This window comes from Oncorhynchus keta, chromosome 26 (genome assembly GCF_023373465.1).
Source record: "Oncorhynchus keta strain PuntledgeMale-10-30-2019 chromosome 26, Oket_V2, whole genome shotgun sequence".
Lineage (NCBI taxonomy): Eukaryota > Metazoa > Chordata > Actinopteri > Salmoniformes > Salmonidae > Oncorhynchus > Oncorhynchus keta.
In genome coordinates, this window is record NC_068446.1 from 36602452 (window position 1) to 36622318 (window position 19867).

General features: G+C 44.1%; 1 protein-coding gene across 1 annotated transcript in view; it reads left to right on the forward strand.

The window, feature by feature from the left end:
- Window positions 1–2212: 2212 nt before the first annotated feature.
- LOC118359328 (cadherin EGF LAG seven-pass G-type receptor 1) overlaps window positions 2213–19867 on the forward strand; it is a 118545-nt gene continuing 100890 nt past the window's right edge. The window contains exon 1 of the mRNA XM_035737830.2: window positions 2213–6159. Coding sequence (XP_035593723.2) covers window positions 2640–6159 — 3520 coding nt within the window. The 5' untranslated portion in view covers window positions 2213–2639. The remainder of the gene's footprint in view (window positions 6160–19867) is intronic.

Consider the following 19867-nt stretch of genomic DNA (forward strand, 5'->3'; position numbering starts at 1 on the left):
GTTGGCTTTGGGGATGACCAGTGAAATATACCTGCTGGAGCGTGTGCTACTGGTGGGTGTTGCTATGGTGACCAGTGAGCTAAGGCAGATCTTTACCTAGCAAAGACTTATAGATGCCCTGGAGCCAGTGGGTTTGGCGACTAATATGTAGCGAGGACCAGCCAACGAGAGCATATAGGTCACAATGGTGCAGTATATGGGGCTTTGGTGACAAAATGGATGGCCCTGTGATAGACTGCATCCCATTTGCTGTGTAGAGTGTTGGAGGATATTTTGTAAATGACATCCCCAAAGTCAAGGATTGGCAGGATAAGCAGTTTTACGAGGGTATGTTTGGCTGCATGAGTGAAGGAGGCTTTGTTGCAAAATAGGAAGCCAATTTTAGATTTTATTTTGGATTGGAGATGCTTATTATGAGTCTGGAAGGAGATTTTACAGTCTAGCCGAACACCTAGGTATTTATAGTTGTCCACATATTCTAAGTCAGAACCGTCCAGAGTAGTGATGCTACTTTGTGGCAATAGTTTGGGGAAGGCCCTTTTTTTCCAGCATGATAATGCCCCCATGCACAAAGTGAGGTCCATACAGAAATGGTTTGTCGAGATCGGTGTAGAAGAGCTGGACTGGCCTGCATAGAGCCATGACCTCAACCCCATCAAACACCTTTGGGATGAATTGGAACGCAGACTGCGAGCCGGGCCTAATCACCCAACGCCAGTGTCCGACCTCACTAATTATTTTGTGGATGAATGGAAGCAAGTCCCTGCAGCAATGATCCAACATCCACATTCAGTACTTTTGGTTATGTAGTGTACTTGGTATAGGTGTCAAATGTGAGGTAAGATGCTGATGTTTTGTATCCTTGGACATTTAGTAGAGCATCTTATGATGTAAGGATGTTCTACCTGTCTGTACCAAGAAATATACAAATCTGATGCATTTTAGAAATGCCAAACATTTGATATATAAAATTAAATCATTTGTAGTGGAGAGAGAATTTAGGCAAGTCTGGGTATCAGTCTCTGTAACATTCCACTCCTTGTACTCTGTCATGCGCCAAAGACATGGGCAAATGACACAGAGTACAAGGAGTGGAATGTAATATCTAAACTGTGACTGGCAACCAGGCTAACTTTAGGCCACATGATAGTAGATTCTTCCTATAGCAGGATTCCCCAACCAGGCTCTTTAGGCCACATGATAGTAGAATCTTCCTATAGCAGGATTCCCCAACTGGTGGCCTGCGGGTGGTTTTATTTGGCCTTCCAAGTTTCCTGACCAATGAATTAAAAAATAAATAATTGTTGGACAGAAAATACTGTAAAAACACCAGGAAATCAGCGCCAAGTTATTTTAATTTAGGAAATCTGTTCCCAAGTATTCCCACGCATAATAGCGACTTGTGATTGTATACAAAGCAAGGTTTGAAATGAATATGTTTTAGTCAAATAGTAGATCTGTTTGGGCTTCAGCCCCCCGACCATCCTCTCAAGAAAAAAAATCGTCCCGCAGCCGAATCAAGATGATCCCTGGCCTATAGGAAAGTATGTCCACTAGGTGACATCATTTAATCAATCTTCAATTGTCTGTGAATTTCTATATGTTTTTTTAAATACGTTATACAATGAGGACAGTTTTAAAATGTGAATGTAATTTTGCAAACCAAAGTCTGAGACGTCGCAGAAAATCTATATACCTGTACAAATAGGAGGTTTTTAGAGATCATTGTGATCGGCTGCTGAGATTTGGGAATCAGCGTTTGACTGACAAACAGTGCAGCGTTTACACAAGTAGTCCAATTCTGATCTTTATTCCAGTAAATTATATTTTAACTAACCACATCAGATCTTTTTAATCAAAGATCTGTTTCAGAGCAGATCTGTCAAAATACCAATTATTGAACAAAAATATAATTTGGTTGCCTGTGTAAACGCGAGGTGGGGAGCAGGGGAGCTTTCAGATCTGGGGCGGTGAGAGTGCACAGATGATCGACATACACGTCTCTCTGCCCTAACAATGGGAGTGGTTGTCAAAATGGCAATGTGGGCGGTCTGGTTCCCGCCTATACTTTCTTTGGATTGGTGGATAGATCTCACTATTGTAATCTAGTTTTGTATATTCATTGACGGTTGTTGAAGTCAACCGCCGGAATTCAAGGGAGATGCTATGCTACTAGCCTCAAACATGAATATGCATAGCCATCTCGAGACAACCCCGATATAGTGTTTTTTTTGTCAAAGTTGGCGGGGTGTCCAATTTATATAACACTAGTAACAATTTAAGCGTTATGAAACGTATATTTGATCAAATAAAACTCACATAGCAAATAAGCCATACATTTTGTGTTTACCAAATTCGACACCCATTTACTGCCATACAGTAACTTGCTTGGAAGGCAAACACCGAGAAAAAACACCTGCTGGAGGGGGACCGATTTTCCGCTGAGTTGGACCTCTCTCTTGTTCTCTGGAGAGTGAGACCTGTTCGAACTATTTAATGGGCGCGCCATGCTCTGCTCCGATCCTCGCATTCTAACTCATCATGGAACGGGATTGGACGGCGAGGACCCGGGAAAAACTTGTTCAGTGGATTTTATAGATGTTCTTGACAGATTCGGTGGATGCCATGCGTTTTAAACCATGGCATTACAAATGCTTTGGCCGTGGATATGTTTTCTATCACACTTTCCAGTAATTGCATGTTTTGATGTACACGTTTCGGACACTCTACAGCCCGGAGTAGTGCTCGGAAATGTATCTCTTGGACGGGGTTGGATCTATCAAATAGACAGGACTTTAACTCCTAAATACGCTAGACACATTTTCAATATCGAGAGACGACACGGAATTGTATATTTCTCAGGAAAAGTTAATTGTGCGCTGTTGAGGAAGAACACTGCGCCGCTTTACATTCAGTTCAAATCAAGTACCTCAGATACCTTTATTTTAATTCACTTCAATACTTTTGTGCACGGACAGAATTGTTTCATTAAATATAGGAGAAAGGCAAACGAAGGTAAGCCCAAGATGTACATGAACATTCTCTCAACAGTAGAGACATATCCATGCGTCTCAAATAGGATTTTGCTTTTGAACATTTATGAACATTTACCACTTTTTACTCGAAAACCTCACTCTTACCTTTCGTTATGTAAGGGAGGGGACTGGAAAGTAGTTTTTGATAACGGGAGTGTTTTGCTAAACTGTCTGCAACCCAATGAGCGAAACGAGTTGGATTTATTCTGCAGGGTGCAACATCTTTGGAATTACACCACTGTTCGTGTGAAACTGCGAATGAATTCTCTTCATAGTCATGCCATGTTTACAGACGGGGATTTGGGTAGACTGGGTTCATGGACCAAACGTAAAAAAAGAAATGTGAATACAGCTCCCCAGTTTCAACTGCCCAACTATCAGGTGTCTGTCCCGGAGAATGAACCGGCGGGAACTCGCGTAATTACGCTCAAAGCAGTGGATACCGACGACGATGATGATGGTGAAGTAGAATATGATATTGAAGCTCTGTTCGATAGCAGATCCAATGATTATTTCAAAATCAATTTGCAGACCGGCAGCATTACAACGTTGCAGCCTTTGGACAGGGAGGTCAAGGACACACATATCTTCAAAGTTATTGCCACAGACAATGGCACCCCTAAGAGGTCGGCCACTGCTTACCTCACTGTCACTATAAGTGACACTAATGATCATGGGCCTGTGTTTGAGCAGACAGAGTACAGGGTCAGCATTAGGGAAAATGTGGAGATAGGTTTTGAAGTGTTGACTATAAGGGCCACAGATGGGGATGCCCCATCAAATGCCAACATGATCTATAAGATTGTGAATGAGGGGGAAGATAATGCTGGTTTTGAAATCGATCCTAGAAATGGACTAGTCAAGATTAGGGTTCGGCCTGACAGAGAAACCTTGACCCAGTATCAACTGATAGTGGAGGCTAATGACCAGGGTAAAGACCCAGGCGCCCGCAGTGCCACGGCTACAGTGTATATCTCTGTGGAGGATGAGAATGATAACTACCCCCAGTTCAGCGAGAATAGGTATGTAGTCCAGGTGCTTGAGAGCGTGGCAGTGAACACCAAAGTGGCCCTGGTGAAGGCCACAGATAAAGATGAGGGCAACAATGCAAAAGTCCACTACAGCATCATCAGTGGCAACGTGAAGGGCCAGTTCTACATCCATTCCCCTACAGGTGTCATTGACATAATCAACCCTCTAGATTATGAGATCATCAGGGAATATCATTTGAGAATAAAGGCACAGGATGGGGGAAGGCCACCTCTGATTAATGGCACAGGGATAGTTGTAGTGCAAGTTGTGGATGTCAACGATAATGCCCCTATGTTTGTTAGCACACCCTTTCAAGCCACAGTATTGGAAAATGTGGCGGTTGGTTGTTCTGTGATCCATATTCAGGCTATTGATGCAGACTCCGGTGACAACTCTCATTTGCAGTACAGATTAACAGCTATGGCTCCAGGCTTCCCCTTCATCATCAACAACAGCACAGGGTTGATTACAGTTAGTGTAGAACTGGACAGGGAGACCACCGACTTTTACACGTTTGGCGTTGAAGCAGTTGATCATGGGGTCCCTGTCATGTCTTCCTCGGCCAGCGTCAGTGTGACGGTGCTCGACGTGAATGACAACGTCCCCACTTTCACTCAGAGGTTGTATAGCCTGAAGATGAATGAGGATGCTTTGGTAGGTATGAGCGTGCTAGCACTCTCTGCCATAGATCGGGACGCCAACAGTGTGGTAACATACCAGATTTCCAGCGGCAACACGCGGAACAGGTTTGCCATCACCAGTCAGACTGCAGGGGCAGTCATCACCTTAGCTATGCCACTGGACTACAAACAGGAGCGCCAGTATGTCCTGACGGTGACCGCCTCGGATGGCACGCGTTACGACACAGCACAGGTCTTTATCAACGTCACTGATGCCAACACCCACCAGCCCGTGTTCCAAATCGCCAACTACCAGGTGACGATCGGCGAGGACCAGCCTGTGGGCTCCACTGTGGTGGTGATCAGTGCCACGGACGAGGACACTGGGGAGAACGCACGCATCAGCTATGTTATGGAGGACAACGTGCCACAGTTCAAGATCAACCCTGACACAGGTGCCATAACCACACAGATAGAAATCGACTATGAGGATCAGGCCTCCTACACGCTAGCTGTCATTGCCCGCGACAATGGCATCCCCCAGAAATCTGACACCACATATGTGGAGATCATTGTTCTGGATGCTAATGATAACGCACCACAGTTCCTCAGAGACATATACCAGGGGACAGTGTTTGAGGATGCACCCGTGTATACCAGCATCCTCCAGATTTCTGCATCTGACAGGGACTCAGGGTCCAATGGGAGACTTAGTTACACTTTCCAGGGTGGGGATGATGGAGAGGGTGACTTCTTCATTGAGCCGTACTCTGGCATTATTAGAACAGCCAGGAAACTTGACAGGGAGAATGTGCCTGTGTACAATCTGAAGGCCTTTGCTGTGGATAAGGGGTTTCCGCCACTTAAGGCATCCATGGACGTCCAAGTGTCCGTCCTGGACATCAACGACAATGCTCCTGTGTTTGAAAAGGACGAACTGTACGTCTATGTGGTGGAGAACAGTCCTGTGGGTTCCATTGTAGCCCGCATCACTGCTACAGATCCTGACAAGGGAAGCAATGCGCAAATCCTGTTCCAAATTGTGGAAGGAAACGTCCCAGAGGTCTTCCAACTAGATATCTTCAACGGGGATCTTATCGCTCTCACTGATTTAGACTACGAGTCCAAGATAGAGTACACCATCATTGTCCAGGCGACCTCTGCACCGTTAGTCAGCCGCGCCATTGTGCACATCCGCCTGCTGGACGTCAACGATAATGACCCTGTCCTACACGACTTTGAGATCATCTTTAACAACTACGTCACCAACAGGTCCAACAGCTTTCCGGCTGGGGTGATCGGGAAGGTTCCTGCCCAGGACCCGGATGTGTCAGATAACCTCCAGTACAATTTTGTGGAGGGCAACGAGCTGAGTCTACTAATCCTGAACAAGGACAATGGGGACATGAGGCTGAGCAGAGACCTGGACAACAACCGGCCCCTTGAGGCCACCATGAAGATATCAGTCACAGGTAATTAAACTGTGTTCATTTAAATGCAATAGCTCTCCATATGCTTGGCAGATATTTTCTATTTTGTCTGCCCCTTCCACATCCTCTCTTCATTCTGCCATGTTGTTTAATTTTCTTGCTCTTGTCTTGCAATGTGACCTCTACTAATTCTGCTAGTTGTAACTCTGTTTTATCGCTGGTACTTGTCTACTTTGAAAGGGAGTCTGTCACAGGTCTACTATGGTAAGATTGGTTCTTGTGCCTAAATCACCACATTACTCATTACAGGCTGGTTATCTGCTAAAAGTACAGGCTGGTTATCTGCTAAAAGATCCACAAAATGTTGTCCATTGGTATTGTTGCCATGACAACTACACGGTTTGTTCCCTTTGAGGTTCCTGAGGGGTTCTTTGTCTGGGGTTCTTTGTTCATGCCATGAAATGCTACACTTTTACAGTACACTACAGGCTACTAGTTGCAGTGAAAGTACGGTAAACAACAAGTTACTGAATTTAGTTTTTTGTGCCAACCGTCAGTGGAAGTGTTGCACCGGTTTAAGTGGTTGATGGATGCAGTCTATCACAGTGCCATCCATTTAGTTACCAAAGCCCCTTATAACACCCACCACTGCGACTTGTATGTTCTAGTCGGCTGGCCCTCGCTACATATTCGTCGCCAGACCCACTGGCTCCAAGTCATCTATAAGTCGATGCTAGGTAAAGCACCGCCTTATCTCAGCTCACTGGTCATAATAACAACACCCACCCATAGCACGCACTCTTGCAGGTATATTTCACTGGCCATCCCCAAAGCCAACACGTCCTTTGGCTGCCTTTCCTTTCAGTTCTCTGCTGCCAATGACTGGAATGAATTGCAAAAATCGCTGAAGCTGGAGACTTATATTTCCCTCACTAACTTTAAACATCAGCTATCTGAGCAGCTAACCGATCGCTGCAGCTGTACATAGTCCATCTGTAAATAGCCCAACCAATCTACCTACCTCATCCCCATATTGTTTTTATTTACTTTTCTGCTCTTTTGCACACCAGTATTTCTACTTGCACATCTGTTCATCTATCACTCCGGTATTAATTTGGTAAATTGTAACTACTTCGCTACTAAGGCCAATTTATTGCCTTACCTCCTCACGCCATTTGCACACACTGCATATAGACTTAATTTTTAAAATATTGTGTTATTGACTGTACTCTTGTTTATTCCATGTGTAACTCTGTATTGTTGTTTGTGTCACACTGCTTTGCTTTATCTTCGCTAGGTCGCAGTTGTAGATGATAACTTGTTCTCAACTAGCTTACCTGGTAAAACAAAGGTGAAATAAAAATGAAATAAAATGTTGTCAACGGTTGAGCACATTCTCAGTTCTGCAATCTTTGCAAGGGCATGTGATAATAAAGAGTTGGAATATTAACAGGTTACTGTGCATTTCACAGTAATTTAATGACAGTTAGTTTTCTGGAAGTTGCTGTGAATATTGCGTTCCCTAACTGGCAACTAGCTGTCAGTAAGTTATTGTAAAATTCTCAGTAACTCAATTGCTAGTAACCTACTTGCAACTAGTTTACTGTACTTTCCCTTAACTATACTGATTACAAGATAGCTTAACTAAGTATTATTTGTGGTGAGCACACTTGGGTCTCAACCTCTTGGTTGACAGCAAACTGACCTTCCTACCACACCATCAGGTCAGTGAGTGTGACAGAGACCAGCACCAGTAAGTTACTGTGAATTTTACAATAACTACTTGCAGTAAGCTGACAGTAAGTTATTCAAAAATACTTCCTGGTGACCAACTGCAGTTAAGTTACTGGAAAAAACACAGTAACCTTTTAACAGTGCAGCTCTTGATTGTCACAAGCTCTTACAACGATGATAGAACTGGAAGTGGACAAATTATGTGCTCAACCTCCATCAACACAATGATAAAACCACTTAAAACCTCTCTGCCAGGGAAAATGCAGAGCGCCAAATTCAAATAAATTACTATAAAAATCAAACTTTCATTAAATCAGACATACAAGATAGCAAATTAAAGCTACACTTGTTGTGAATCCAGCCAACATGTCCGATTTCAAAAAGGCTTTTCGGCGAAAGCAAAAGATGCTATTATCTGAGGATAGCACCTCAGTAAACAAAGAGAGAGAAGCATATTTCAACCCTGCAGGTGCGACACAAAACGCAGAATTAAAAATATAATTAATGCCTTACCTTTGACAAGCTTCTTTTGTTGGCACTCCAATATGTCCCATAAACATCACAAATGGTTCTTTTGTTCGATTAATTCCGTCAATATATATCCAAAATGTCAATTTATTTGGTGCGTTTGATCCAGAAAAACACCAGTTTCAACTTGCTCAACGTGACTATAAAATATCGCAAAAGTTACCTGTAAACTTTGCCAAAACATTTCAAACTACTTTTGTAATAGAACTTTAGGTATTTTTTTACGTAAATAATTTATAAAATTGAAGACGGGATGATCTATGTTCAATACAGGAGGAAAACAAACTGTAGCTAGCTTTCTGGTCAGGCGCCTCTATCTAACAGTACACTACAAGGTACCCTCGCTCAAGATGGCCGTTCTTCAACCAATTTCTAAAGACTGTTGACATCCAGTGGAAGCGGTAGGAACTGCAAGAAGATCCCATCCAGATCCCTGGATTCCCAATGAAAATCCATTGAAAAGAGAGTGACCTCAAAAACAAATTCTGAATGGTTTGTCCTCGGGGTTTCGCCTGCTAAATGAGTTCTGTTACACTCACAGACATGATTCAAACAGTGTTAGAAACTTCAGAGTGTTTTCTATCCAAATCTACCTATAATATGCATATCTTATTTCTGAGGATGAGTAGCAGGCAGTTGAATTTGGGCATGTATTTCATCCGGACATGAAAATACTGCCCCCTGTCACCAAGACGTTAAACTAGTACAACACTACCACTAACGGTTGGCAAAAATACAAAATGTTTTACCATGCTCCTAAATGTGCCAAGGAGCCCCCGCCAGAACATTGCACTCACCTACATTTAAAGTGCAGTAATGATTGTACCTTATAGTGAATATAATGGCTAGACAGTTTTATTTGACATTATTCTAGATTTTGCACACATGTACCCTTAAAGGTTCTGACCAGAACCATGGGAGTACCTAATAGTGTGTTCCATAAGCAAATCTGAAGTATCCTTTAAGTATAACGGTGAACCTGTCATTGTTTCTACCTGGAATCAGAGGTTTCTTCATGAGAGGGTTCTAAATGGAACTCTAAAGGGTCCCCCTACAGGGATAAATAAAAGGGTTCTACACGACACCCACAAGGATTCCCCCATAGGGACAAATGTCTATTAGTTCTAATATTCTAACAATCTCTGTCATACCCATGAACCAGGTGGTGTAGCAGGAAAGTCAGGTCGCTGGTAACCGAGAGGTTGTGAGTTCAAATCCCAAGTGAAGTTAACTCCCAAGTAATCATAATACAGCAGCATGCTGTTAATTAATCCAATCCTTAATCCAGCTCTAAAAATATCAAATCAAATGTATTTATATAGCCCTTCTTACATCAGCTGATATCTCAAAGTGCCGTACAGAAACCCAGCCTAAAACCCTAAACAGCAAGCAATGCCGGTGTAGAAGCACAGTGGCTAGGAAAAACTCCTTAGAAAGGACAAAACCTAGAGAGGGACCGGGGTGGCCAGTCCACTTTTGGCTGTGCCGGGTGGAGATTGTAACAGAACATGGCCAAGATGTTCATAAATGACCAGCATGGTCAAATAATAATAATCACTGTAGTTGTCGAGGGTGCAACAACTCAGAACCTCAGGAGTAAATGTCAGTTGGCTTTTCATAGCCAATCATTGAGAGAGAGTTGGAAACAGCAGGTCTGGGACAGGTAGCACGTCCGGTGAACAGGTCAGGGTTCCATAGCCGCAGGCAGAACAGTTGGAGAAAAAACAAATACAGTAACTTTTGTGTATTTTCACTGCAATAAGTACCCGGGAAAGGTTTTTACAGTGTAATGAAGAACCCTCTGGTTCTATCAGTGTAATGGGGAATCATACAGATTTTTATATTATGGGTTATTCTAATATAAAAAGGTTCTCCACAGTCTAAAAAAGGGTTCCCCTACAGCATTTTCCCAACTCCAGTCCTCGAGTACCCCCAACAGCACACATTTTTGTTGTAGTCCCTGACAAACTCACCTGATTCAACTCATTGAGGACTTGATTATTAGTTGACATGTTGAATCAGGTGTGCTTGTCTAGGGCTTCAACAAAAATGTACTGTTGGGGGTACTCAATGACTGGAGTTGTTGGGGGTACTCAATGACTGGAGTTGTTGGGGGTACTCGAGGACTGGAGTTGTTGGGGGTACTCAATGACTGGAGTTGTTGGGGGTACTCGAGGACTGGAGTTGTTGGGGGTACTCGAGGACTGGAGTTGTTGGGGGTACTCGAGGACTGGAGTTGTTGGGGGTACTCGAGGACTGGAGTTGTTGGGGGTACTCAATGACTGGAGTTGTTGGGGGTACTCAATGACTGGAGTTGTTGGGGGTACTCGAGGACTGGAGTTGTTGGGGGTACTCAATGACTGGAGTTGTTGGGGGTACTCGAGGACTGGAGTTGTTGGGGGTACTAAATGACTGGAGTTGTTGGGGGTACTCAATGACTGGAGTTGTTGGGGGTACTCAATGACTGGAGTTGTTGGGGGTACTCAATGACTGGAGTTGTTGGGGGTACTCAATGACTGGAGTTGTTGGGGGTACTCAATGACTGGAGTTGTTGGGGGTACTCAATGACTGGAGTTGTTGGGGGTACTCGAGGACTGCAGTTGGGAAACACTACCTACCCTTCAGGGAAACAATTAAGAACCCTTTTTTGAGAGTGTATGGCTTGACTTGACGTATTCAACATCAGTGATCAGTGCTTTGCTTGTAGCAGAAATAATAACAGCATTGCATGAAGTTCTCAACATTCTAGAGTGTCTGGGTATCCCTTTGCAAGACCATCCTCAGGCAATGTGCTCTTTAATCTAATGTTATTTGTAATCATGTGACAGTAGTTACTATGTTATTGTCTGTGCGTCTCCCAGAGAAAGGGTTTTCTTGAAGTAGTTCACAGTAGTTTCCATGAACCATTTGCTAATCTATACTCGAATTCAGCAACTTGTTTATTGTTATTCCTGAGAGTCACATGCTATTTATTACCCAAGATTGTTGTATTGGTACAAGAAGAACTAAGGAGGGACTTTTTCAAAGTTGATGCACTTGTCACCACATTTCTGTTGAGACAAGCAGACTTTAAAGTCAAACCATTTCATGATAAGACACATTCAAACCAGCATCACGAGTAATAGAAATGCAGAGAAAATATTTGAACTCATTTCAGCTAACCAGACGTTCATTTGAGGCCTACATTGCAAGCATACTCCGAGCACAAGCTTTGCCCCAAGCTCTGGCTTACATATTCATTATAAAACAATGATTGATTAGGCCTATGTGTCAGGAAGAAATTCCTCGTAACTTATGATTCCTAGTGCGTCTCATATGCACGCCGGTCTAAGATCAGAGCATGCTGCAACTAGCCCACTCTTGGGTTAATTTGAGTGTCTGGGCAGAGTATCAGTATATGTTTTCATTTTTTCCCCCCTCAGAAACATACAAAAATATAATCACCATCTTTATTTTCGAGATCTGTGTCTCCATTAGTACGAGTCTTGCTACTACTAGATACAAACCAACACTGCTGCTACTAGATACAAACCAACACTGCTACTACCAGATACAAACCAACACTGCTACTACCAGATACAAACCAACACTGCTACTACTAGATACAAACCAACACTGCTACTACTAGATACTAACCAACACTGCTACTACTAGATACAAACCAACACTGCTACTACTAGATACAAACCAACACTGCTACTACTAGATACAAACCAACACTGCTACTACTAGATACAAACCAACACTGCTACTACTAGATACAAACCAACACTGCTACTACTAGATACAAACCAACACTGCTACTACTAGATACAAACCAACACTGCTACTACTAGATACAAACCAACACTGCTACTACTAGATACAAACCAACACTGTTACTACTAGATACAAACCAACACTGCTACTACTAGATACAAACCAACACTGCTACTACTAGATACAAACCAACACTGCTACTACTAGATACAAACCAACACTGCTAGTACTAGATACAAACCAACACTGCTACTACTAGATACAAACCAACACTGCTACTACTAGATACAAACCAACACTGCTACTACTAGATACAAACCAACACTGCTACTACTAGATACAAACCAACACTGCTACTACTAGATACAAACCAACACTGCTACTACTAGATACAAACCAACACTGCTACTACTAGATACAAACCAACACTGCTACTACTAGATACAAACCAACACTGCTACTACTAGATAAAAAACACCAGCACTGCTACTACTAGATACAAACCAACACTGCTACTACTAGATACAAACCAACACTGCTACTACTAGATACAAACCAACACTGCTACTACTAGATACAAACCAACACTGCTACTACTAGATACAAACCAACACTGCTACTACTAGATACAAACCAACACTGCTACTACTAGATACAAACCAACACTGCTACTACTAGATACAAACCAACACTGCTACTACTAGATACAAACCAACACTGCTACTACTAGATACAAACCAACACTGCTACTACTAGATACAAACCAACACTGCTACTACTAGATACAAACCAACACTGCTACTACTAGATACAAACCAACACTGCTACTACTAGATACAAACCAACACTGCTACTACTAGATACAAACCAACACTGCTACTACTAGATACAAACCAACACTGTTACTACTAGATACAAACCAACACTGCTACTACTAGATACAAACCAACACTGCTACTACTAGATACAAACCAACACTGTTACTACTAAATACAAACCAACACTGCTACTACTAGATACAAACCAACACTGCTACTACTAGATACAAACCAACACTGCTACTACTAGATACAAACCAACACTGCTACTACTAGATACAAACCAACACTGCTACTACTAGATACAAACCAACACTGCTACTACTAGATACAAACCAACACTGCTACTACTAGATACAAACCAACACTGTTACTACTAGATACAAACCAACACTGCTACTACTAGATACAAACCAACACTGTTACTACTAGATACAAACCAACAATGCTACTACTAGATACAAACTAACATGTCTTTCAATTGTTTGCTCATGTACTCCATTCTGTTCAAACAATTCTATGCAGAGTTCTCTTGAATCTCTGGGCATTGCTTCTCTACCCTTGAGATTTGAATTAGCGTCCATGCCTAGCCCAGAATATTGGCAGGTCGTAGTGTCTACGCTCACTGGACCTCTATCAGACCCAGTTCCCCCTTTCTAATTCAATTTGGGTAAATGACCAACAGCATGTTCTGCTGCATATGACATGTCCTAATGCAAACCAATGGCCTTAAGTTCTTACAGTGGGTTTGACAATGTTGAGGCTTATAGGGAACCAGGCAAATACATTTTCCAGAGTTTGTCACGCAAACCCCATGTTCACTTTGAAACAAATGTAGCTTTTTCCTGATCATGTTTTGTCTTGTGATTTGTTTTGGGAAAGGGAGTGTTGAGATTGTAGCATCTTCGGTGAGGGAAACATCAAGGGTTCTTGCAGTGCCTCAGAGTACTCATAAAAAAAACGTGTTGTTCATTCTTTGCACTTTTGGTGGAATTGTGCTTATCTTGCTGTGGAGTTTAATATTGGGTCGTTCCATATGAAACTCAAACATCTGAGTTGACACGTTTTTAGATAACTGACGTTTAAGGTCATTTTAAAAATAAATAAATCAGTTACTATTTAATTTTTTAAATCAAGACATCTTTACATATTTTGACAACCTTGTTTGTAATCTTTCAAATTATATGGCACCCAAACATTTATGTTTTTCAGTGAGGAAGACATGGATGTCTCATGGTAGGGTGGGGACATGCAAAATGGGTCAACTTCTACCTCTTTTACCATGGGCAAACATGTATGGAAGATTTAGTTCAAATCAAAAGTCAGGAAGGGATTGAAATCATATGGAACGACCCTATTACAGTAATACCATAGCCTTGGAGATGCAAGATGGCCAGCAATTCAGGACTCAAACTCAGACTGGGTTGTGTTCATTTTGGCCACTCTACAGAAGGCGTTAGTATACATTAGAATATCACCTGATTTATTCATGTCACCTCAGGGGAAAGTTTGGGAGGACAGCGTTCGGCAGCACATTTCTCCTCGGTGACTTCACAGTGAGTGGCAAATGAAATGTCGTATGTACCATAGCGAATGATCAATGATGAATGTGTTCCTGTTGAGACATTTGTTCACAGTGGAGATTTATGATTTCCTTAATCTCCATTGACAATCCCTTCAGGCGATCCAATGACGAAAAGCAGGTAATGACATATCCGCGTAATTTGTCATGCTCTCCCTGTTATGTGAACAATGGTTACATGTACTGGTCAACAAAAGCATGTCTGTTTGGAATGTACAGATGTCACCACTTAAAGGTACAACTTCATGAAAGGTAATTTTGTGGGTGTCATATTGTACATCTTTATGTTGGAATGTACTTAATTTAATGTCAACTGCCCAGTGATTGAGTTATTGTAACGTCGGGTGAGTGATGAGTGAGGAGTCAAATGTAGAGAGCAAAGTGAACGGGAAAAACGCTTTAATGTCCTTCAAAACGTAACAGGTCCAATCATGGGTGAATGCCCTAAAACACTGGCGCTAAACAAACCCAAAACCTAGTTACAAACACTGGGCAGAGAAAACCCTAAACAAACACGCTACATCACCAAACGTAACAAACCAACAAGCCCGCACAATCACCAGCGGGCAAAACAAACTTAAATAACACCCATCCCAAAACCCCAACAAGGAACATGTGAAAACAATTAGACAAAAACAAACGAAAAGGAAAAAGGGATCGGTGGCAGCTAATAGACCGGCGACGACGCCCGCCGAGCGCCACCCGAGCAGGAAGGGGAGCCCCCTTCTGTGGCAGCTAATAGACCGGCGACGACGCCCGCTGAGAGCCACCCGAGCAGGAAGGGGAGCCCCCTTCTGTGGCAGCTAATAGACCGGCGACGACGCCCGCTGAGAGCCACCCGAGCAGGAAGGGGAGCCCCCTTCTGTGGCAGCTAATAGACCGGCGACGACGCCCGCTGAGAGCCACCCGAGCAGGAAGGGGAGCCCCCTTCTGTGGCAGCTAATAGACCGGCGACGACGCCCGCCGAGCGCCACCCGAGCAGGAAGGGGAGCCCCCTTCTGTGGCAGCTAATAGACCGGCGACGACGCCCGCTGAGAGCCACCCGAGCAGGAAGAGGAGCCCCCTTCTGTGGCAGCTAATAGACCGGCGACGACGCCCGCCGAGCGCCACCCGAGCAGGAAGGGGAGCCCCCTTCTGTGGCAGCTAATAGACCGGCGACGACGCCCGCCGAGCGCCACCCGAGCAGGAAGAGGAGCCCCTTCTGTGGCAGCTAATAGACCGGCGACGACGCCGCCGAGCGCCACCCGAGCAGGAAGGGGAGCCCCCTTCTGTGGCAGCTAATAGACCGGCGACGACGCCCGCTGAGAGCCACCCGAGCAGGAAGAGGAGCCCCCTTCTGTGGCAGCTAATAGACCGGCGACGACGCCCGCCGAGCGCCACCCGAGCAGGAAGGGGAGCCCCCTTCTGTGGCAGCTAATAGACCGGCGACGACGCCCGCCGAGCGCCACCCGAGCAGGAAGGGGAGCCCCCTTCTGTGGCAGCTAATAGACCGGCGACGACGCCCGCCGAGCGCCACCCGAGCAGGAAGGGGAGCCCCCTTCTGTGGCAGCTAATAGACCGGCGACGACGCCCGCCGAGCGCCACCCGAGCAGGAAGGGGAGCCCCCTTCTGTGGCAGCTAATAGACCGGCGACGACGCCCGCCGAGCGCCACCCGAGCAGGAAGGGGAGCCCCCTTCTGTGGCAGCTAATAGACCGGCGACGACGCCCGCCGAGCGCCACCCGAGCAGGAAGGGGAGCCCCCTTCTGTGGCAGCTAATAGACCGGCGACGACGCCCGCTGAGCGCCACCCGAGCAGGAAGGGGAGCCCCCTTCTGTGGCAGCTAATAGACCGGCGACGACGCCCGCCGAGCGCCACCCGAGCAGGAAGGGGAGCCCCCTTCTGTGGCAGCTAATAGACCGGCGACGACGCCCGCCGAGCGCCACCCGAGCAGGAAGGGGAGCCCCCTTCTGTGGCAGCTAATAGACCGGCGACGACGCCCGCTGAGAGCCACCCGAGCAGGAAGGGGAGCCCCCTTCTGTGGCAGCTAATAGACCGGCGACGACGCCCGCTGAGAGCCACCCGAGCAGGAAGGGGAGCCCCCTTCTGTGGCAGCTAATAGACCGGCGACGACGCCCGCTGAGAGCCACCTGAGCAGGAAGAGGAGCCCCCTTCTGTGGCAGCTAATAGACCGGCGACGACGCCCGCCGAGCGCCACCCGAGCAGGAAGAGGAGCCCCCTTCTGTGGCAGCTAATAGACCGGCGACGACGCCCGCCGAGCGCCACCCGAGCAGGAAGAGGAGCCCCCTTCTGTGGCAGCTAATAGACCGGCGACGACGCCCGCCGAGCGCCACCCGAGCAGGAAGGGGAGCCCCCTTCGGTGGTATTCGTGACAGTTATATTTTATGCTCCTCAAGAACAATGTCACCATGTACTGTATTCTCATCCTGCATGCAATCTAGGGATGGGGGAGGGATCGATACAATAGAGTATTCCGATATTAATTTTTACTATATTATATCGATTCTATGACTCGAAGTATCGATCCTCAAAAAAATAACAAGTATATTTTTGCTAGTTAGTTACCATTAGCTAGCACTAGTCTGCTGTAACAGTGCCAACACGCCGATATTTCTCCTTCTACAGCTTTGTCTCAATCTTTTTAATTGGTGAGCCAAAATGTTTTAAGTGATTTTATTTCCATGACTGATCAAAACTCTTCATTATGGCTCTCTCTTGTCCCTTTGCAGCAGACATGGTGAGCAATATTTTTGGAACATCGGGCAATTCAGGCGGATGTTAGAGGGACTTTTTTTTACTAAAGAATGTATTTGTTTCATATAATTGTGTCTTGATTTTTGTGTTTTGTGTTTGCTTTTCATGTATTGTGTAATTGATGTATATATACTGTATCTATATGTGTAGTGTTATTGTTGTTCATGCAGGTCTAAACTGTGAAAGAGACCATGGTCTCAGCATGACTACCTGCTTAAATAAAGGTCAAAAATAATGATAACTTGAATCTCAACAAAATCGCAGTATCAAATTGCAATACAGTATCGTGATACATATCTTATTGGCACCTAAGTATCATGATAATACCGTATCATGAGGTCGCTGGCAATTCTCAGCCCTAATGCGACACCACATTTTCTGATAAGACAATAAAGAGAAATGGTTTACATTGACGTTAGGCCTATATCATAAAGCATAGGCTATATTACACATACATATACTCTGTATACAGTGCCTTTCGGAAAGTATTCAGACCCCTTGACTTTTTCCATATTTTGTTAGGTTTCATATTCTAAAATATATTTACTTGTTTTTTTCCCCTCATCAACCTACACACAATAACCCATTATGAAAAAGCAAAGACAAGTTTTTAGAATTTTATGCTAGTTTATTAAAAAAATATATAAAACAGAAATATAGCACATTTACATAAGTATTCAGACCCTTTAACCAGTACTTTGTTGAAGCCCTTTGGGCAGCAATTACAGCCTTGAGTCTTTTGGGGTATGACTCTACAAGTTTGGCACACCTGTGTTCGGGGAGTTTCTCTCATTCTTCTCTGCATATCCTATTAAGCTATGTCAGGTTGCATGGGGAGCATCGCTGCACAGCTATTTCCAGGTCTCCAGAGATGTTCGATTGGGTCAAGTCCGGTCTCTGACTGGCCCACTCAAGGACATTCAGAGACTTGTCCCAAAGCCACTTGTACATTTCTCTTGGATGTGTGCTTAGGGTCATTGTCTTGTTGGAAGGTGAACCTTCACCCCAGTCAGAGATCCTGAGCATTCTGGAGCTGGTTTTCATCAAAGATCTCTGTACTTTGCTCCGTTATCTTTGCCTCGATCCTGACTAGTCTCTCAGTCCCTGCCCCTTAAAAATACCCCCATACTATGATGCTGCCACCGACATGCTTCACAGTGGTGCCAGGTTTCCTCCAGACGTGACTCTTGGCATTTAGGCAAAAGAGTTGAATCTTGGTTCCATCACACCAGAGAATCTAATTTCTTATGTTCTGAGAGTCTTTAGGTGCCTTTTGGCAAACTCCAAGCGGGCTGTCAGGTGACTTCAGAGTGACTTCCGTCTCGCAAGTCTACCATAAAGGCCTGATTGGTGGAGCGCTCCAGAGATGGTTATCCTTCTGGAAGGTTTTCCCATCTCTACAAAGGAACTCTAGAGCTCCGTCAGAGTGACCATCGGGTTCTTGATCACCTCCCTGACCAAGGCCTTTCTACCCCGATTGCTCAGTTTGGCTGGGCTGCCAGTTCTAGAAAGAGTCTTGGTGGCTCCAAACTTCTTCCATTTAAGAATGATGGAGGCCACTGTGTTCTTGGTACCCTTCTCCAGATCTGTGCCTCGACACAATTCTGTCTCGGCGCTCTACGGAAAATTCCATTCGAACTCATGACTTAGTTTTCACTCTGACATACACTGTCAACTGTGGGAGCTTATATAGACAGGTGTGTGCCTTTCCAAATCATGTCCAATCAATTGCATTTACCACAGGTGGACTCCAATCAAGTTGTAGAAACATCTCAAGGATGATCAATGGAAACAGGATGCACCTGACCTCAATTTAATTTAGAGTCTCATAACAACGGGTCCGATTTTTTTTCATGCATTTGCAAAAATGTCTAAAACCCTGTTTTCACATTGTCATTATGGAGTATTGTGTGTAGTTTGCTAAGGATTTTATTTGAAAGAAAATCAATTTTAGAATAAGTCTGTAACGTAACAAAATGTGGAAAAAGTCAAGGGGTCTGAATACTTTCCAAATGCACTATATATACAGTGGGGCAAAACAGTATTTAGTCAGCCACCAATTGTGCAAGTTCTCCCACTTAAAAATATGAGAGAGGCCTGTAATTTTCATCATAGGTACACTTGAACTATGACAGACAAAATGAGAAAAAAATTCCAGAAAATCACATTGTAGGATTTTTAATAAATGTATTTGCAAATTATGGTGGGAAATAAGTATTTGGTCACCTACAACTTTCCAAATGTCCATTATCAGTAACAATCACTCCTGTGTTCCAATGGAACATTGTTTTAGCTAATCCAAGTTTATCATTTTATAAGGCTAATTGATCATTAGAAAACCCTTTTGCAATTATGTTAGCACAGCTGAAAACTGTTGTCCTGATTAAAGAAGCAATACAACTGGCCTTCTTTGGACTTGTTGAGTATCTGTAGCATCAGCATTTGTGGGTTCGATTACAGGCTCAAAATGGCCAGAAACATGGAACTTTCTTCTGAAACTTGTCAATCTATTCCTGTTCTGAGAAATGAAGGCTATTCCATGTGAGAAATTGGCAAGAAACTGAAGAACTGGTACA